Source organism: the organism of the source record quoted next, unplaced genomic scaffold (genome assembly GCF_019419815.1).
Source record: "Pyrus x bretschneideri cultivar Hongxiangsu unplaced genomic scaffold, Pyrus_bretschneideri_v1 Contig12, whole genome shotgun sequence".
Classification (NCBI taxonomy): Eukaryota; Viridiplantae; Streptophyta; class Magnoliopsida; order Rosales; family Rosaceae; genus Pyrus; species Pyrus x bretschneideri.
In genome coordinates, this window is record NW_025999413.1 from 9,091,917 (window position 1) to 9,113,905 (window position 21,989).

A 21,989-nucleotide genomic window follows, 5' to 3' on the forward strand; every position below is an offset into this window, starting at 1 on the left:
CGGTGAGCGCGAAGTCGAGGGAAGAGGAGGAGGGAGAGACTTGGACATAGGAATCGAGGGAGAGACTTGATGGTTTCAGACAAAAATATGATATTTTTACTATAAAATAATATTAAACCTTTTTATTATTTTTTAATGTGAATTGTCGGGATAAATTATTTACGAACTTGAAATGCTCTCAGGTGATTACTGTTTACTAAGACAATAATTGTCAGACAAAGATTGCATATCCTCTCATTTTTGGTGTCCTTCTGTACTTTGCTGTTTGTGTGATCATGGTTAAGTCACATCAACATTTTATATTACTATTCATTTTTATCTTATTATCTTTATAAAAAAACAATATAAAATGTTGACGTGGCTTAACCGTGACCACACAAACAGAAGGGCACGGGAAATGGGAGGGCAAACAATCCTTGTGCATAATTGTCAATTTTCTAATAACCCGCGCAATTATCGCTTTAAAGAGTTGAATTGCCCTATAAAAGAGAGGTTTCCCTATCTAGTTAAGGCTAGCTTTTACTTTCCGATTGATTAATTGAGTTCCTCATGTAGCTAGACCTTAGGATATGCAAATGAGAAAGAATGTAATATATATATTACTTAGGCTTATAGGATTTGGTTATTTCTTTACTAATTAACTTAATTGTTACTTGGTGCAAAAAGCCACCAGATATCTCATATCGCTAGTATAGTGAAAACCTCATAAATTGAAAATTTAATAATGTTTTGGACACTCATGGCATGCATGTGACAGATTAATGTAATCACATGATTCACTTGATATGAAACTGGAGAGCCACATAAACCCTTACTTTGTCTTTTGGTAAGTATCAAACAAAAGATCATTAAGCGGAAGTATTGAGGGTTCACTATTATTAGGGATAGGCTAGTTTTGTATTGTTGTGTTTAAAAAAAAAAAAAAATAAATAAATGTTTTTGCTGTGTTGTAAGAATAAACAGCAGTAAAATAAAATTGTTCTGTGTTTCATAAACTTCTTTTTGTAAAAGTGTTTTTAATTAAAAAAAAAATGTTTGAGTATTTAGTAAACTTTTATATAAATTGTTTTGGATATGTTAAATGACTAAAAATGATATAGTATTTAATGTGATATGATAATTATCAAAGACTAATATAGGAGTAAAAATTGTAGTTTTGTAAAACATGTGGAGGTATACTTGCCATTTGAAAAGCTCATTAAATGAGCATTGATTACTATATTTTGAAAAAAAATAAAACACTTCTTTTAGAAGGATGGTAAACCTTGCTTCTACTTTACTATGCTTTTCTACTTTCATTGACAGCAGTTTTTTAAAAGAATACTCTATTTTTTTTTTTTTTTTACCAAACACATTTAATGTTCTGAATTTTTTAATAAGTTGTTTTTATTTTATTTTTTTATTAAAGCACCACAATCCCAAACGAACCCTTAGACTCCCAGAGCCATTGGCCATGCGGTAATCAACATCCTGACCCTACAAATTAACTTTCCTTAATCCTTATCGAGATACCCTAATGGGAAAGACTTAGCTCCTTAATGATCAGGTAGAAATTCTTCCTTAAAATATTTTACGGTTTACTCACAAGATTTCATGTTTATGATCGGAATCATTCATATTATAAATTACTATGTAAGAATCATCTCTACAAAAAAAATCACTTTAAAGCAAAGATCTTTAGGCATTGAACAATATAAAAATAGATAGACGGATTGGACAAAAGCATTTCAAACTGCTTATCTACTTAATACAATTGCTTGACTTGTCGATCCTAATTTTCATTGATTTTTTGCGAAAATAATTTTTATAGGGCTATTTATAATATAACCAACTCTGATCACAAACACAAAATTTTATAAATAGTCCACCAAGTAATTTGAGGAGGAACTCTTTCATAAGACCTACTTCAATCCTTAGAGTAAAACTCAAATTATAGGTTCTAAACCTCCCCTAACTTGCTCCAACCCCTGGGCCAAAAATAAGTTTTATATTTATAAATTCATTGAGTCCAACCGTTAAGATCTAATATGATCAATCCAATGGTAAAAAGAAGATCTAACGGTCAAAATTTAAATTCAACAGCTAAAGTAATTAAAAAAATTATTTCATGTGATTTCATATTCTTTCATAGTATTCAACAAGTTTCATGATCTCAGTTTAATGATTTTTCAATATTTATCGGAATTTAAACATTTTAAAGTTAAAATATTCATAAAATTAAATTAGAATAGTCTACATAATTTATTATTTTTTCCAAAAGTTACTTAAAAAAAATATCATAAATTTATTCTTTAATAATCTCAAGTTAAAATTTTTTAATCCAAAAGAGTGAAAGCAGAAAAATTATTTTTAGATTAAAACCTAAATTTTTTGAATTAAATTCTTTTTACTTTAACTCAAGAATTGGAAATGGACTAGGAGGCTAGGAGCCATTATCCAAATAATTAAAGCCAGTTTCAAAGTTGTATACGTGTGCTTTTCTGCACCGTGTGCTTTTTTAGCCCATATAAGCTGATTGTTTAGTTGACACATGCATGATGTTGATCATTGTTTAATATATTTACCTCACCGAATCTAAGAACTGGAACTAGCTTACTAATTACAAATCTGGATAAATGATTACTTGTTAGCTTAAAGTTTATGATGGTGTTATTGGTTTGGTGCATACCTGTAGTGCGTGCAACTTTTGGGGCTGCGCCCCTTGTTTATAAATATCGATTTATTGAGTATTGCCTTCTTATTAATCAACTTTTGATCGATTAAATATATACTAAATATGAGAGTAATGTTAGATAGATTAAAATTTTAAATTAAATTTATAAACTAAATAATATGTCATCAATAAGAAACAAATATGTTAATCGACATTTAGTTAATAAATTAATCATCTACAATCACATCATTTAGTTTGTAAATTTAATTTAAAAAATTTTACCTTCTTAACATTATCCTAAATATAAATTGATCCAATTTTTTACAAGACAATGTAAAGCATGCAAACATTTATAAGCCGCTTTTCTGCAATATGAAATAAATTTGATTGATGGTGTAAATTCACAACCGACAACAAAAAAAAATTCAATAATATATGGGAAACCTACATTTCTTTCTAGAGGGGATATCTTTGACTAGATAAACGTAAAAGACTATGAACATGAATAATTGATTTTGTTGATTTTTATCATGATGTGTATAGTAGATAACACAATCTCAAATCTTATAAAGAAACCTTCTCTCTCTCTCTCTCTCTCTCTCTCTCTCTCTCTCTCTCTCTGTTTCTATGTGTATGTATAAAATAAATATGCAAGTGACCTGAAATCTTGAATTAAGGAATTTTATGTGTGCTTATAAGGAATTAAGAATTATTTTACGTACTATAATTAGTTTCATAGTAAAACTTTAATTTCCTTTATTATATTAGAGCACGATATATGTGCGTCTCAACACGTACATGCTCACTCAATATATGTTATCTATGTGTTAGGCTTAAATGACATATATAAGACATATTGAGTGTGTGAATCTTAGCCAAGAGAATAAAGGGACCATGCATGTATGTGGAGTTGAGCTACCCTATATATTTTAAATTATTGTTCTGGTGGAACCTCTTTCCGTTCCTATTAGATGTGTTAAGCCGCTTCTCTATTTAACTATTTTGCCCCTGATGATTCTTTGCTCTCAGTGCTAAAAGGAGGCTTGAGAGAAAGATATATGCTAGTGTGTCGTTGTTGGATGATGTCAACAGACAGTGAGATGAGGGTTAGTGTGTGTCTATATAGTTTGTGCGAGTAATTAAGTTGTGCCACGAGTGAGGAGGCTGACTCAGTTAAGATTAATTTATATGCCTTGAGTGCTAATGACTTTACATCTTTGTTCGTTGTATGCGCAAGTATAGAAAAATATAAATGAATAAAAACTGGTTTTAATCATCCCATTGATAGAGAGCAAGCGTACAAATCTTTGAATGACGGTAATTAAAAGGCCGAATTCTAACACAAGCTAGGAATGAAATTAAGATATCTTGTTTGAAGAGTGTCATATAATTTATTACTTTTTTTTTTTTTTTTTTTTTTTGGAATGAAATTCTATCGCCCTTTCTTCAAGATAAAAAAAAAAAGAAAGAAAAAGAAACGTACATTTAAAAATGAAAGGGAATCATGGGAGAAGGCAAGATCAAGCCATCTTAAACTTAGAAGTAAGATTCCTTGAGAAGGATAAATGAATTCAAGGAAGCTTTTGGGTAGAGAATAGTCTAGATTGAAAAATCACTTGTCAGCTTGTTGATAGAGTTGAACGTCTTTTTCCTTAGCTCTCCTTTCACTTATATAGGCCGAAGAAGCTTTTCCGAGTTTGCTTGCAAAGAAAAAAGGAAACTGAACCTTTCTTATTTGACAAGCTATTCGCCAGCGTCGAAAAATCGAACGTGGGGTTAGTTGGCGGTCGTACGAGGGCACCACAGGCAAATTTTTATCACTTGATGTGAATATTGGCGCATTGAAGAACATCGATATGGAACCGGGTCCTCTTCTGATTTTAGGAGGCTGAGCCTCTTGAGCAAAGGATCTGGACCGTTGAAATTTGATCCAACGGATACAAACAGGGAGTTCCTCTAAAAGTTATAATAATTGCAGCCGTTGGATTAAATTCTAACGATCCGTGTGATTTGCTCAGGAGACTCAACCTCCTAAGCTCAGGAGAGGATCCAATTCCCACCGATATTCCTTGGAGCAGTTATGCTCCATGGATCGGGTTTGGAACTATTGTTCATCTTTTGAAATGAAATTCAATGTGCACACTTAAGAGGAAATGATGATAATTTTACCCTAAACAGCTCAAACGACCTCTAACTTCCTTTGTCACAAATCACTGTTTTTATGGTCCAGAACCGAGTGGCGCGTGAAGTTGAGTGGCATGGCTAGGCGCACAAAATTCAAAGCCATATATAGGAACTTAAAAGTGAGGGGGATCGACTTGAAGTTGATGAGTATTTAGAGTTGCTCTAGACTCTAGGACTTTAAATTTGGAGAATGAACAATTGGTAATTTCAAGGAAATATTTAAACAAGTGAAGAAGGTCCTCAAGTTGGAAGGCTCACCGCTTGGCTAAAAATTTGAGGCCATGCACAGACAACGAGCCCCTTTGTCTCCTGTCTAATTCCCATCTCGATTAATTTTCTCACATTATATAATCCAAAGACTCCAAATTCCAAACTCCAACCAACATGAATTTGCCGGCCACAAAGTTCATTTCAATTTGTTCTGTCTGAGCATGCTTCATCAATCCTGCATGTTCTAACTATATGTACATGTATGTGTGCATGTATAAACACAAGACCTAGCTAGCTAAACAATCAGATTATCAATAGTTTAGATTGACAACCGAAAGTCATTATTAGTATACATACGACATGTAGGTTACCCTAAAATACTTATTACAGTATGTAATCATAGTTAGGTTAATGCGAACTCTGAAAGACTAAAACGTCCAAGGGGCGCGGTATGTATCGACCCATCTGTTTGGGTTTCCAGACATGGGACATGAATTAAGTTAAAAGCAGTAGTAGTACACTGTACATATGCAGGTAGATGATGGAGTAGAATTATCTCCCATCTTTTTTTCTCTTCCCTTCCTTTTCCTTCTATTTGAACGGTCACGGTTAATCCACGTTAACATCTTATATTAATTTTTTATAAAAAGAGAAAGACAATATAGAAAATGTGAGAGAAGAGGATGAAAGGGGATAGAAAGAGGAGGGGACAGAATCCGAGTCCATAGACGATGACAGATATATATCTTGTGCAGTGCCAGGTGATCAGTCATCAGTGCATGCAATGCAACTAAGTCAGTGTACTAATTTTCACCTTTTTCGTTTCTGTAATTTTTGTTTGGTCATTTTCTGTCTCACCTTAATGGACGTTTCCTTACCTTCTTTTCTTCATACGTCACAGTCTCTATCTCTCTCCCTAGATCTCTCTTTCTCTCACACACAAATATATATACACATTTATATATTACTCATATATACACACACACAAACACAGACGGAGAGTCTGCTGCTGCAACAGGATCAGCAGCTCATAATTTACTACATATAATAACTCGTTAGTAATTGCCAAACGGATTCTCCATCTCAGATATATTTTTATATGTTTTGATATATCATATATATTGCACTTACAGAAACAAACAACAAAAACCGGGTGTTACCTGTATGCATGCTTAATGCTTGCTTTGGCTATCTAGGGTTTATAATTTGGAGGAACCAGTTCCCTAATATCCAGTTATCCACCATATATAGATTTAAAACTTTTTTTTTTCTATCTAATTAATCAAAATTAGAATGCTATAAAAGCTGAGATTTAAATCTTCCTAACGCTCCCAGTTGATTAATTTCTAAAGTTCATTAGAACCACACAATTAAATTATCAACATGTCTGCTTGGTAAGCTGTTTGGGTGCAAGAATAAATGTTCTAAAGCATTTGGGCTATAAACCCCTTGCCTCTCAGTTTAATTAGATTTCAATATATAAGAGGTCCCTTGATGGCTTCATGCTTGACTGCGTCACCAATTGTAAGTTCTCCATTTATATAACTTTTAGATCCAATATTTTCAATTCATGAGCTTTATTTTTTTGCGCAATTTATATTTATTTAATCCTCATGTTTTTGTTTCTCAATTCGCATTCACTTTATTCAATTCAAAAGCTAGAAAAACAAAAATGCTCTAAAAAGTGCACCATGAGAAAAGGAGAGTTCAGAAATCACTCTCCCTTCTTTTCCATATACATATTTGGTATCTAATCTCTCATATCCATTAAATAATTAATCATAATAGCAAGAGAACTTAAAACCAATGACATCAGAAAATTTCAAATCTAACTGTAGGTAGCTCATGAAGCCCAGATTAACATAGCCCGCCCACGAAGCTCAAAAGGCCTAAAAAGAAGAGAACTAGCCCAAGCCCGGTCACCCTCAACCAGAAGCGTTCAACTTCATCAGTTTTCCAATTCAAATAAGACTCTCAGTCTCATATATAAGTGTTGGAGAATCGAGATGGTGACTTTTGGGTTTGGCCGGAAAGTCCTTATATTTCTCCCAGTCCGTTTTCAGAGCACTATGTGAAAGTATAGTTCCAATCTTTCCTTGTTTTTCAGATAAACTGTTGCGTCTGTTAGTGTTGCTAAATGCGTGTATTTTAGGAAAAAGAAGCGTTTTTAGACAAAAGCCTGAGGAGAAACGATTTTGAGTGGAAAAAATGCTATGTGTGAAGTTTATTGCCATGCATTTTCTACGCAGAGAAATTTTAGTACCAAAACTAGTGGAAAAAGCATTAATTGGGTTCAGGATACATACAACCTCAGATACAAACCCGAAACTCCTAGAGTTAAGTGGACTGACCACCAGAAACAAGTCATATCTGCCATTTCTGAGGGGAAATCTGTGTCCATTACCGGTTCCGCGGGGACCAGAGAAACGATGTTGGTTAAGCACATCATCATGGACAAGATGTCATACACCTTCGAAGGTTTTTGTCACTGCACCTACCGGTGCTGCGGCTTGTGCTATCCGTGGGCAGACCCTTCACTCTTTCGCTGGTATTGGATGTGGCAATGCTGATAGGATAACTTTGCTGAGTAGGGTTCTCGTGAACAAGGAGGCTTGTAGGAGGTGGTTGAAAGCCGAAGTGTTGGTCATAGATGAGGTTAGCATGGTTGACGCGGAGGTTTGATAGTCTTGAAAAAAAAAAAACGACAAGTTGATGAAATGTGGGGTGGAATGCAACCTGTTGTGGGTGGGGATTTCTTTCAGTTACCACCCGTATAAAGTGAGTGGAATTCGGAGGGTAAAGAAATTGCATTTGAAGCAGACTGTTGGGATTCTAGTTTTAATTTTACAAGTTAATTTTCGGCAGTCAGACCCTTGACTAATCAGATACTTCAGGGGAGATTGATCCTGAAGACTTCAAGTTTTTAGAAGATTCTTGCGCAGATTCCGAGTCAGATCCTTCTGCAGTACAATCCTAGCCAAGGGTTCAAGACGTAAATAGAGTGAATGCAAGTAGACTGGAGAGCTTGAGTAATGAACTTCTTGTTTATACTGCGGTTGATAGCAGGCACAGGTCCTTGGAAGAGGCAGCTAGAACAGGTGATTGCGCCTAAACAAATTGCCTTATGTAAAGTTGCAAGGGTGATGCTGCTAAAAATTTTGAACACTCAGCGTGGCCAGGTGAATGGTGCAACTGGTACTGCTATGGCATTTCTTAAGACCAAAGATGTGGGAGTGATGAGCATATGCGATGCTGGGCTGCTACCTGTAGTTAAATTTGATTTGGGGATGACAAAGGTGATTAAAACAAAAACATGGGATGTGACAGAAGGAGATCCAGTAGTTGCTCAAAGAGAGCAGCAACTTTCACACTGGCTTGGGCTTCAAGCATTCACTAGTGCCAGGGCATGACTCTGGACCGTCTTCACACCGATCTCTCAAAATCTTTCAGATATGGAATAGTTTATGTAGCTTTTTCCGCGTGTGAAAAGCTTGGAAGGCTTGTATATGTCTGGTTTCCATCCCATCAAGATTAAGGTGCACCCTAAGGGTTGCCGGTGAACACGACAAGGAGGTTGAGGATAATGTCAGCCAGAAAGAATATCGTAGCAATGATAATAGTGGCCGGGAAACAAAGATGAGGAGGTTGAGAATGAGGATGCCATCTAGAACAAATATCGTAGCAAGGATAACGATAGAAAAGGAAGTGAGGGCAGCGGTTATACCATACACTTGGAACACCTGTAGGAAGAAAATACCAGGAAAACAACTGAGATAGTTTACAGTGCAAGAGCAAAAGTCACTATTTAATCTTGGAGAGGTACCCTAAACTGCATCCGATTAAGGAATCCTCAAAGTTTTCCAAATATTATCTTACCTTCTTCACTTGTTTTCGTTCAATGCGACTTTGAGAGTTCTTGTGCTCGTGTGAGTGCCTTCAATGTGATACTGATGCTTAAGTGTTTGTTCGTATTTTGCACAGCTGTGGCAAAGAGCTTCTGTCTCAAGTAGTTAAGAGTGTTTATCTTGAACACCAAGCAACGTTGTGTTCCGATTCCCTTTCCCCAGTTGCGTTTATTTAGTGCTATGTCAACCCTTCGAGTAGATGCATGATGAGGCTGTATTCTAAGGGCTAAGTTTCCCTAGCTTTCGGCCTAGAGAAACTTTCACGGTGCTTCTCATGCCAATCCCAATGTGGAGAACAAATCACATGTGGATTTGTATGATTGCCATGTGTTTGGGTTAATATTTGAATATTGGGCTTGAATGAAGGAAAGCTCAAGGATGTCAATTAAAAGGGAGACTTGCCCAAAACCCAGCATCAAGCCCAGAAGCAAATTGAAGCCTTCTCAGCCAAGATACAAGCTACGTATATATAATTGAAATGACAAGTAATGAAGACTAACCTACTATAAGCCAAAGAACACTTTCTAGTGCCATTGCTAGTAAAAAGTTAATGACTCACTACCCTCCAAGTGCTTTCGGGCAAGAGCAAAAGCTACAACAGTCAGGCCAAATTGTCTATAAAAGGGAAGACAAGCCCTAGAGACAAGGACATTTAACCAATCAAACAAACAAATATACAAACTCTGATCTCAAACCAGATTTGCATTCAAAAGCTGAAATCAACCCAGATTCAGTCATTTTTAACGATAGTTCTCTGAAAAAGCTATCTCTTGTCTAGTATAAAAGCTATGTTACCTCCCTTAGTGTTGTAGTATCGATTCCCTCGTGTAAACTTGTTTACCACTCATCCCTTTTTAGCATATAAACCTTGTAAGTTCAAAGAGAAGTGACTACAAGAAGTTCAACTTGGCCAGACAAGGTGAAATCTTGCCCGAAGCTCTTTGTTTGTTTTGTAAATTAGTATATCTATTGCTTAATGCATTCTCCAATATGTATTCAAGTTATTTCCACCTATTTTTCTATTTTAAGAGTCTCATTTGCATCTGAATTTGGTTAGCTAAAAGTAATTTGGAACCAAACAAATGACTTAAGAGGCCTTGGACTGCTTCCATCCGAACATACAAGATTATGAACTAAAAGTCCTTATTTACAAGGCAAGAAAAAGAACTTAATGTGGACTTAACCCATCCACGACAATCTTTTGATAACAAGAAGTTGGAGTAACTTAAGGCGCAAGTAATCAACTTAAAATACACTTGTTCTACATCTGCATACTGAGATAACAGTGGCACGCTTAAGCATTTAATTAGTTTTGATTGCGAGCCTCAAGGCCTACCCCTAAGGCCCCACGAAGACACCTCTCAAAACTAACTCTAAGCTCTTATTGTAGCACATCAACAAGTAAGAGCCCAATTACACATCCAAAGTGCCAATCCCTTAGGAAGCTGTGCTGAGGTCCGGGGAACCTTCTCCAGAGAAATTTTTGCCCGAATACCATGTACAATTTAGGTCCTTTTTGAATCGACAGATGTATTTATCTGGACAATATTGTTCAGTTTGTTTAGCTTGCAATGTTATAGCTGCAAGTCTCCTCCCAAATGTCTCTGGATTTCTAGTCCAACGGCTTTGGGCATTACAGTTGTTTAAATCACAAGAGAAAAATCATAAGCAAGCACATGCACATGCACATGCGAAAATATAACTTGTCTTCCAACGATGTGTCCGAAGGCTTCAAGTTCCGTCTCATCAGGAGAGTAAACACCGAATAAACCTTAAAAACTAGGGGAAAATTTTCCAAAGAGCAAACAAAACATGGGATTTCAATATGATTGTTAATAAGAGGAAAAAAGATAGAGGGTTCGGAGAAACTCTACAAATGCTTTATGCAAGAATCGGTAGGTGCAACTGTAACAGCATCTCTCGGCTCACAACCATACTTTACTAGAAAAAAGCTCAATTGTTCGGGCCAAAAAAGAGCTTAATTCCTGCATGAAATACGACAGTAGTTGCTCATCTCATTGTAGAGCAGGAAGATGGACGACTGCTTGGGCTTGTCCGATCTTTCTTCAACATGGCCTCGAGATTTTGGAGACATGTAAGTGGCGTGACCTGTGTGAAATACACGATATTACGGAAGTGTATTTACTATCAAAGCAAATTGACTTGCACGTGACTCAATGGTCAATATATACACAAGAATAACTTTTCTGCACTGTGTGCCAACAAGAAATAATTCCAGAAGATGTAGGAAAGGTAATTAGAAAAAAAAACGAGCTTATTAAAGCAGAGAGAGAATTGCACCTTCCAGTGTCTTTTCCAAGCAAACTGGTTATTAATGTCATGCAACCTCTTAATTATTTGCTTGAATGATGGTCTCTCGGATGGGTCCTCACTCCAACATTCCTCAATTAACCTGCACACAAAGTATACAAACTTAAATTAAGCATTCTTAACTGGGAATTACCCCCATAGAAGAGAATTTCGAGCATCGCAACAAGGTATTCTCGAGAAAATTTGGAGATTTACAATATAACCATTTTGTTGGAAGAGAGAAGGAAACTACAAAACTTTTCCTATCAGGATTGCTCCTTTGGTTTCAAAATTAAGGAGCCAAAATTGTCTGGGAGACGTGTTAAAAAACTTGTCTCCAATACGACAGTAACTCTTTGGGCCCATAATACATCATTATTACGAACAAAAGATTGGCTATATAAGTACATGTAAAGGAAAATTACACTTTATATGTACAACAGAAGATCAAAGGTTTGCAAACAACTTACTCCTTCAATCCGTGTGCATAACGCTTTGGTGGCGCTCTAAATGGTGGGCGCTCATTTGCAACATATGCTTTAGGAACCTCATTTTCTGGCTTTTTAGAAAATGGTACACAACCTTCAATCATCTGGAAAATACACGTAAACATTTTTTTCAACCATTAAAACTTTTTCTTAGATCATCAAGAATAAACCACCTCTCAGCTAGAAAACATTTATACAAATCCATTTAATTGAGTGCTGGATTCACACATGACATTCAGAACCATGAAAAATTCCAAAAAGTGTATACGGCACATAAAAGAAGTTCATTCCAATATACAACAATACAAAGTTCAAAAGCTGGACATTGGCATGAATGTACAAACATAAATATACACGTATGAATAAAAGACAAAAGCATATTAAAAGAAGATAATGTATGGAGAAATGCCCTTAACATCATGTCTATATGTAGTTACTGCAATACTGTTTACCATATTTGGGGGAGGGGGGAGAGAGAGAGAGATAATACCTCTTGCAAAATCAAAGCAAATGAAAAAACATCCACTTTGGTATTGTACTCTTCATTTCTGTATACCTCAGGAGCCACATATCTCCCTGTTCATTAGAATTATATCAGCAACAGGAAGACATGTTTCAGTGAGTGTTTTACACATATATATATATATCAGATGGCTCTGTAGGTTTACAGACAATATAGCATTGATCAAAGAAATGAAGGATGAAAACTTTCAAAAAAGCAAGCAACATACAAGTATCTTGAGACTCTTGACTAGTCACAGGTCTGTCTTCTTTAACTGTATTTGCAACTTTCAGTAGCTTGCTCACCCCAAAGTCTGCAACTTTTAGATGCCCAGAATCATCCCGCAATATGTTTCTGTTATCTTACTCACGAACAATTAAGAAACGATCAAAAGTTTCAATCATTTAGTTATTGATAGTGCATGATTCATACAACATTTAAGTACAATGCTTACATGCTGAGCTAAGATGATAAATCTACAATCGCTTATCTATGAGTCAGATTAGATAGAAATCGTGTCGGTATACATCTATTTCTCTACTAGTAAAAGTAACAGCAATAATACATAGAAAGAGAGAGAGTGCGAGAGCATACGAGGGCTCTAGGTCTCGATGAATTATTGCTTCAGGTTTATGCTCATGCAGGTAATTCATCCCCCTGAAATGTAATTCAGTACAGTGCTCATTAAGATAAGAGAACACATGCAATGAATAATTGGCTACAACAGGTAGCAATCATCCACCTCCCACCACTATGATTTCCAAAACACAAAACTTTATTTAAAAACTGTTTACGTTGATCAACACAAAGATAAGCATGACACCAGTAAATAAATGGTAACACCAAAACTAATCAACTAGGTTTTCACACCCATTCAATGATTTAACCATTATTGAATTCCCTCCCCAGAAATTCTTTAGTCCTACAGGGATCTAGAATTCACAATTTCAATGGGATGTGTCCATATGGACTGTAATCCTCAGAGGTAATGCCAACCATGCAGCTGACCTTATGATTTTTCAACTGTTGGCAACTTCGAAAAGTTTATCCCGCACTAGTGTCAAATAAAGGAAATCCAGGAACTTGGGATGATATGTTTCAAGTTAGATAACCTATTTCAGAATAATAAAGAAATTACATTTGCGAGATATTATTCAAAGAGTACACCTCAAGTTCCTCACAAGAAAGGTAATCAAACTCCAAATCGATGATACAATGTGGAAATTTCAGATACCATTTCAAGATAAGGCATTTGTGATGTTCATTGTTGAGAATTAAGCTGCATACTAAGCTTAAATCAACCTGCAGATGACAATTATGCAGATTGAAAGTGAAGAGAATGAAGAATTCAAAGAGATGAAGAACTTGCCTATTTTAGAAATAGCCGTTAGATTTAAACTTGTAACGACTAGTTTTATTTCCTATTTTAGAAACCTACATAGCTATTATTCTTATCTGTTTGGGATGTACTGTGTTATCTGATCCTCCTCCAAGTGGAAGGATCGTAGCCTTTGATGGCCTGAATGGCTAAAGATGAGTTCTTGCTCCCTGAAAAATAGGATCTGAGCATTTGACTGATAAGATGAATATAGGCTTGTATTGTCTGAGTTTTCCATATAGAAAAAATATTGAACATTCTCATTTTCTCAATGTTCTTCTTTCTCTGTATAGATTTTCTGGTTTAAAGTTTCAATCTTTGTTTGTTAATCAACCTAAAACATAAAGCCTAATACCATTTCAACACGGTATCAGAGATTTAGGTCTGATTCCAAAGAGGGGCGTAAACTGTGAGAGAGGTTCTTCCTGAAAAATTCCCAAAAGGGATAAATGTGGTTCCTTTATTGGTTGGTTCACTGATATTCACTAAGAAATGGTGGGATCAGGTTCTTCAAGTGGAGATTTATGAACTCCACAGTTTGATGGTGCAAACTACGCTTTTTGGGCTATCAAAATGGAGACTATCCTTATAGCACATGATCTATGAGATGTAGTAGAGATCGGAGTACAACCGCAGCCGATTCTCGAGGAGGAAGAATGCTCTGGAGATGAGGAAAGTGAAGCTGAACAAGTTCCAATGGAAGCACCCACCATCCTCAGAGAAGACAAAATAAAAAATGCCAAGGCGCTGAGTCTCATCCAAGAAGCGATAACTAATGAGCTTTTCCCTCGCATCAGAAACGAAAAGATTGCAAAATGGGCTTGGGATATTCTGAGAAGAGAGTTCAGAGAAGATAAAAGGTAAGAGTTGTAAAACTTCAAGCAGTTAGGGCAGATTTTGAGTATATGAGAATGAAAGATGTTGAAAACCTAGATGACTATTTGGCTAGGTTTTTTGGAATTGTGAATAATCTGAAATCACTTGGTGAAGATGTGTATGAAAAAAGGATTGTGCAAAAACTATTGATGAGTCTAAGTAGAAGGTATAATTCCATTGTGTCTATCATTGAGGAAACTCAAGATCTGGATACTATTAGAGTTGAAGAAGTTATTGCATCTGTCAAGGTTTATGATAAAATGAAAGACTTGCATGATGAAAGGGATAAATTGACAGGAACTAAGAGAGCCTTTAGTAGTCTCAGAGTTGGCAATAACCAAGCCACTGGTACCTACAAAGGTTCACAAAGTAGGCCAAATCAAAAGTGGCAGGGACAATACAAAAAGGGATCAAATTGGTCTCAAAGTGGAAACTTGAACAACAATAATGGCTCAAGCTGGAACAACAATTCTGGAGGAAATTGGAAAAATAGGTTCAATTCACAGAACAAGCAAGGGAGTAGTAGTCAAAGTGGTGTGAAACCACAGTGTCAAGTTTGTCAGAAATATCATTTTGGTTTGTGTAGATGCAAAGGAGGTGATAATTACAAGCAAGTAGCCAACTGTGCAAAGGAAGAAAAAGTAACCACAAGAACCATGTTCACTCTTTAATTATGCAAGATAGAAATGTATGGTTTGTGGACAGTGCCTGCAGCAACCACATGACATCTCAAGAGTCTGTGTTAATAAACATTGACAAATCTATAACTTGTAAAATTAAAATGGGCACTGGAGATCTTATACAAGCAATTGGAAAGGGCACTCTAGTGGTTGAAACTCAGCGTGGGAAAAGATATATAAATGAAGTGTTGCTGGTTCTAGGTTTGGATGAGAATTTACTAAGTGTAGGCCAGATTATGGAGCATGGATACTATGTTCTATTTGGGGGTAATATGGCAGTTATCTTTGATGATAGAAGCCTCAACAATGTTGTAGCAAAAGTGATCATGGCAGGAAATCGATGTGTTCCTCTTTCACTAGAATCTATAACACTTGCAGCAAGAAAAACATCAGTAATTGAAGACGCTTGGATCTGCACAGAAGGCTTGAACACTTGAATTTTGCTAGCATGAAGAAGATGTAGCAGAAGGAAATGGTACTTGGATTACCTGTTCTGACAGAAATGGAAGATGTGTGTGAAGGTTGTGTTTTAGGGAAATATCACAGATAGCCATTTGACAAAGAAAAAGTGTGGAGAGTAAGCTATCCACTTGAATTGGTACACACAGATTTGTGTGGACCAATGCAAAATGAATCCATTGGAAGGAATAAGTATTTCATCACATTCATTGATGATTTCTCAGGAATGTGTTGGGTAAACTTTCTCAAAAATAAGTTTGATACCTTCAATGTGTTCAAGAAATTCAAAGCTTTTGTTGAACTGCAAAGTGGTTTCAGTTTGAAGAAGCTAAGGAGTGATAGAGGTGATGAATACACCTCACATGAGTTTCTGGATTACTGTGCAAGGATGAGAATGGAGAGACAACTGACCATTGCCTACTCTCCTCAGCAAAATGGAGTTGCTGAGAGAAGAAATATAACAATTGATGAGATGGCAAGGTCCATGATGATTGAGAAAGGAATTCCTATGATTTTCTGGGCAGAAGCTATGACAGTTGTTTACCTTCAAAATAAATGTTTTACAACATATATGTTAGACAAAACACATTTTGAAGCTTCACCGGTAGGAAGCCTGAAATTAAGCATCTGAAAGTATTTGGTTGTATTTGCTATACTTATGTCTCATCACCTTTGAGGCATAAATTTGATTACAAAACCAAAAAGGGGGTCTTCATGGGATATGGAAGCTGTGAAAAGGGATATATAGTGTATCTGCAATCTAAGAAAATTGTACTCTCCAGGAATGTGATTTTCAGTGAAAACAAGTCATGGAATTGGGAAAGTAACCAAATGCAGTCTATCTTAATACTTTTCAATCTTGAAGGGAATGGAACAGAAGATGAAGTTAGTGAAGAACAAACTGATGTAACCCAGTTTGATAATGTTGGAGGTTCTCATTTAAACACTACTGTTGATGAGTCAGTTGCGGATAATGGTGGAAGTCACAGCCAAGGCTCTACACCTAGCTCCACTCCAGTGAAGTTGAGAACTCTGGAAGATATATATGCGAGGTGTCACATATGCATTATAGAACCAAAGAGCTATCAAGAAGCAGCAAGTGATATAGCTTGGTAAAAAGCTATGAATGCAGAGTTAGAAATGATTGAAAAGAACAATACTTGGGAACTTGTTGAAAGGCCAGTTGATAAACCTATTATAGGTGTGAAATGGGTGTTTAAGACTAAGCTTAACCTGGATGGAACAATTCAAAAAAATAAGGCCAAGCTTGTAGCCAAAGGGTATGCACAGAAACCTGGGATTGACCACAATGAAACCTTTGCACCAGTGGCAAGGTTAGACACAATTCGAACTCTCATTGCTCTTGTAACACAAAAAGGGTTGAAAGTTATTTAAGTTGGATGTTAAGTCAGCATTCCTAAATGGTGTGCTTGATGAAGAAGTGCATGTTGAACAACCTAAAGGTTTTGAGTTAAAAAATGCAGTCACAAGGTCTACAGGTTAAGAAAAGCATTATATGGACTTAAATAGGCACCTAGAGCCTGGTACAGTGAGATTGATGTATATCTCTCTCCGTGCAGGTTCAAAAGAAGCACAAGTGAAGCCACATTGTATACAAGATCTGATAATGAAGGAGATTTAATAATTGTCTCAATATATGTTGATGACATTGTCAACACTGGAAGCAGTGAGAAGATGCTTACTGAGTTCAAAAGAGAGATGATGCAGAGGTATGAAATGTCAAATCTTGGACTTCTACATCATTTCTTGGGCATGGGGATACTACAAACTGATCAAGAAGTATTCATCCGTCAAAGTAAGTATGCCAAGTCTCTACTTGTGAAATTTGGACTTGAAGACTGCAAACCAGTATCCATTCCCTTGCCCATTGGTGAAAAGCTTAAGAAAGTGGATGGGAATGAATTGGCTGATAAAGAACTTTACAGAAAAATAGTGGGAATTTTACTGTATTTAACAGCAACTAGACATGATCTAATGTTGCTGCAAGTTTGCTATTAAGGTTCATGAATAGTCCTACCAAGAAGCACATAGGGGTTGCACGAAGGGTGCTAAGATATGTTCAAGGGACCTTCAACTATGTCATTAAGTATGTTAAGGACAAGTCTACAATTCTCATTGGATTCTGTGATGCAGATTGGGCAGGAAGTGAAGATGATAGCAGAAGCACCTCTGGTTATGCATTTAGCTTTGGAAGTGGAGCATTTTCTTAGGCATCTATGAAACAAAACACAGTTGCACTATCAACTGTTGAAGCTGAGTATGTCTCAGCATTTGAGGCAACAACACAGTCCATTTGGTTGAGGTTTGTTCTTGATGATTTTGGGGAGATGCAAACTGAGGCAACACCTTTGTTATGTGATAATATGTCAACTATATCTATGGCTAAGAATCCAGTTTTTCATCAAAGAACTAGACATATAAACAGAAGGTATCATTTCATAAGGGAAACTTTGCAAGATGGTATGATTGATTTGCAATTCTGCAGAAGTGAAGAACAACTTGTAGACATTTTTACAAAGGTTTTGCCAAAGGACAGATTTAATCAATTGAGATTGAGGCTTAAAGTTAAGCTAGTAAGCAGCTTAGGAGAGGCTATTGAGAATTAAGCTGCATACTAAGCTTAAATCAACCTGCAGATGACAATCCTGCAGATTGAAAGTGAAGAGAATGAAGAATTCGAAGAGATGAAGAACTTTCCTTTTTTAGAAATAGTCGTTAGCTTTAAACTTGTACTAGCTAGTTTTATTTCCTAACCTACATAGTTGTTATTCTTAACAGTTTGGGATCTAATGTGTTATCCGATACTCCTCCAAGTGGAAGAATGGTAGCCTCCGATGGTCTAAATGGCTGGAGATTAGTCATTGCTCCCTGAAAAATAGGATCTGAGCATTTGACTGATTAGATGAATATAGGCCTGTATTCTCGGAGTTTTTCATATAGAAAAAATACTGAACATTCTCATTTGCTCAGTGTTCTTCTTTCTTTGCATAGATTTTTTGGTTTAAAGCTTCAATCTTTGTTGTTAATCAACCTAAAACATAAAGCCTGATACCATTTCAACATTCACCACATAAAATTTACTAACAAATTCAGAGTACAAGTGTCACATCCCGGTCACCCATCCTGGGAGTGCTCTAGCCCTCTACTCGCTTAACTTCGGAGTTCCTACGGAACCCGAAGCCAGTGAGCTCCCAAAAGGCCTCGTGCTAGGTAGAGATGGAATATACATATAAGGATCAGTCCCCTGGGCGATGTGGGATGTCACAATCCACCCCCCTTAGGGGCCCGACGTCCTCGTCGGCACATTTCCGGCCAGGGATAGGCTCTGATACCAAATTGTCACATCCCGGCCCGGGTGGGACCACTTCCCGGGCCCGCTCCACCACCGTAGCACGATATTGTCCGCTTTGGGCTTACCATTCCCTCACGGTTTTGTTTTTGAGAACTCACGAGCAACTTCCCAGTGGGTCACCCATCATGGGATTGCTCAAGCCCCCTTCTCGCTTAACTTCGGAGTTCCTACGGAACCCGAAGCCAGTGAGCTCCCAAAATGCCTCATGCTAGGTAGAGATGGAATATACATATAAGGATCAGTCCCCTGGGCGATGTGGGATGTCACAACAAGCAACTTGACTGACCTAGCAATGTCAAGCGAAAACTTTAATGCTGATTTTGGTCTTAATGCACCTTTCCTTTTAAGATATGCGCAAAAATCTCCCTGAAACGGTAAAAATAAAAGCTCAGATGAAAAAGAAATCCAACAAATATGTTGAATCTTTAAAAATAGTGTATGACACTAAACAAACACATAATACATTTGTCTCATCATGTGTGCCTACAGGCTGCAGCGTGTCAATGGCCCATTTATTCGATTTCTCTTATTGTAACCTCAATGCAATCCAACAATTTCGGCATTTAAAACTCCAAGTCAGACACCAAAAATCACACTTTTTGGCTAAAGGGCCAAATTAGGGGTGGGCACGATCCAGTTTGACCCGATTCCACCCTTAAAATGAAACTAGAATTGGAAATTTTCAACGGTTCAGTTCTGCTTAAATTTATTACTAAAACCGTACAGTTTGGTTCATGACGGTTCCAGTTTGGTTCATACAGGTTTACGGTTCTAACCAAAATTATATATATGTTTTTTTTTTTTTCTAATTTTCTACTTCTAATACCAAACATATATTTCAACCACAAATTCAAGTAAATTTGAGTTTCCACTACTAGATCTACAAGATTTGTGACTGGAAGATAGAAAGTGTGCATATAAATATAAATCAAAAGATAGAAAAGCTCATACCAATACCAAAATATAAATCTTAAACTAAAACTAAAATGTATATAATGCATAATATATTGGAACAGAATGGAGAAAAATAATGTATGGGGAGAAAAGTGATAAAACAACAAAGGAGGGGGAGAGAAATGAAGAAAAATATTGGGCTTATGCACATGGTCTTCTTGGAAAATGTCTTATTTATATAAAAATAATAATAAAACAATAATTTATATTAAAAGCGGTTCAGTCCGGTTCTTCCGATTCTTAATATTTCCAAACCGAAATTGGAACCGTTTGAAATAGTTCGGTTTGATTTTTGTTCCGATTTTGACTTTTTTGATCAACGCGATTTTTTCTGATTTTTTTTGTCACGGTTCGATTTGGTTTTCCGATTTGGCGATTTTTATGCCCACCCTTAGGCCAAACGTTTGGCTTTCACTTGGTACTAAAGAATCTCTTATCCAAATTATAACAAGTCAACATCAAATACGCAGATGCAAAATAATGAACTGTGGAAGACTTAGGAATGGACGATGATATTAAAAGGAAGACATAAAGCAAAATTTTCACATGTTTCAGTTAACCTTGGTTAGATATTCTGTGACAATCATCATTGGACAGCTTTGCGTTACAGCACCCAAAAATTGGACAACATTTGGATGTCGTATCTTCTGAAGTAAAGCAAGCTCATCCCTGAATGCATTTCTGATATTTCATTAAGCCAATTAAAACTCCAGCCGAAAAGAAAGACTCGAGACCTTTTAATTCATTATCTAAATTACAACAAAAGTAAAGTAGAGATAAAATTTCACACAAAAGTTTATCATAAAGACAAACTTACACTTTATCTTCATCAGCGAATACTTTCTCCCCAAGCATTTTAACCGCCACTTGAATTCCACGCCACGATGCAATACGATAGGTTCCCTAACATACATTTCATATGCAATCAAAGATCAATATCACCATTACACTGCCATACTTAACTTAATCGATTGAATATTTTCTCGTAAACTAATTCATTGTGTCATAGTGAACTTGAATTTAATTAGACCTAAAAAAAAAACACCAATGCCGACGTGATAGACCTTTCCCATATGAGACTTACGTTTGTTATCTCAACACTACTGGAGAAATCAAGTTCATTGGGATTAATCTCATACTCGGGGACTTCCCGTGCGCTTTGCACATGCATGGGAGCCATCTAATATTTGCAAGAACCACAAATTATTCAATTTTTAGAAACGAAAGAAACAAAAGAAGCAAACTTTGCACACCCAAACACAATTAGATGACATAAAACCAACTAATTACCCGAGGCTTGGCGCCGTAATCCTCCAAAAGTTTGATCACGTCATCGTTTTTGTAATACATTGCATCCGCAAAAGGCTGTTCAACGAATAAATCACTCACAGAGTCACTACATTATTAGCAACCTGTACATACAGCATATATTTACATACATATATATACATACACACACGCGAATGTAGTAAAGTGACAAAATTTGGAGTGAACTTGCTTACCGTGCTGCCCCAGCGATCACGCGGGTCGACATCGGCACCTTTTTGGAGCAAGAGCTGAACGACGTCGGTTTGGCCCTGGCAAGCGGCGACGTGGAGGGCGGTGCGACCGTCGATGTCAGTGAAGTTGACATCGATGCCGGAGTCGAGGAGCTCCCGAATGGCGTCCAAGTCGCCCTCGTTGGCCATGTACAAGAGCCTCACGCGAGGGTCAACCGGCTCCGGCGTCACCGAGTCGTCCCGGTCCGGCGCCAGCGACGACTGCTTCATCAGAGTGAACCGGGCCCCTCCTGCTGATTGCTGGTGCTGTAGCATGGGTTCCATGTTTGGAGAAGGAGAACTGGGAATTGGGTTGTGAAGGAAGAGGGGAGAGAGAGTAGGTGGGGATTATCAATAAAGTGGGGAGGACTAAAGCAGGATTGAAAAGGGGTAGCTGGCTGCTTAGAAGAAGAATGAGAAGAAACAAAGTAGATATTCTCACACTCGTTACTAACATAGTAGATGCTGGCGCCGCCGAC

The 21,989-nt window shown here is 36.8% G+C and overlaps 1 protein-coding gene across 4 annotated transcripts; it reads right to left on the reverse strand.

The window, feature by feature from the left end:
- Positions 1-10,610: 10,610 nt before the first annotated feature.
- Positions 10,611-21,933, reverse strand: LOC103947480 (integrin-linked protein kinase 1-like). 4 transcript variants are annotated; one of them, XM_048578436.1, is made up of 12 exons: positions 21,475-21,933; positions 21,263-21,337; positions 21,057-21,152; positions 20,790-20,875; positions 20,533-20,641; positions 19,305-19,384; positions 12,847-12,909; positions 12,482-12,606; positions 12,241-12,326; positions 11,733-11,854; positions 11,254-11,365; positions 10,611-11,061 (listed from the first exon to the last, which is right to left on the reverse strand). In XM_048578436.1, the coding sequence occupies exons 1-12, from the start codon at positions 21,793-21,795 to the stop codon at positions 10,963-10,965; spliced, it is 1,374 nt and encodes a 457-aa protein (XP_048434393.1). In that variant the 5' UTR covers positions 21,796-21,933; the 3' UTR covers positions 10,611-10,962. The 4 variants fall into 4 exon arrangements, with proteins under 4 accessions (XP_048434393.1, XP_048434392.1, XP_048434396.1 ...); XM_048578435.1 differs by having other exon boundaries at positions 20,533-20,653; XM_048578439.1 differs by lacking the exon at positions 21,057-21,152.
- Between the last annotated feature and the right edge of the window lie 56 nt (positions 21,934-21,989).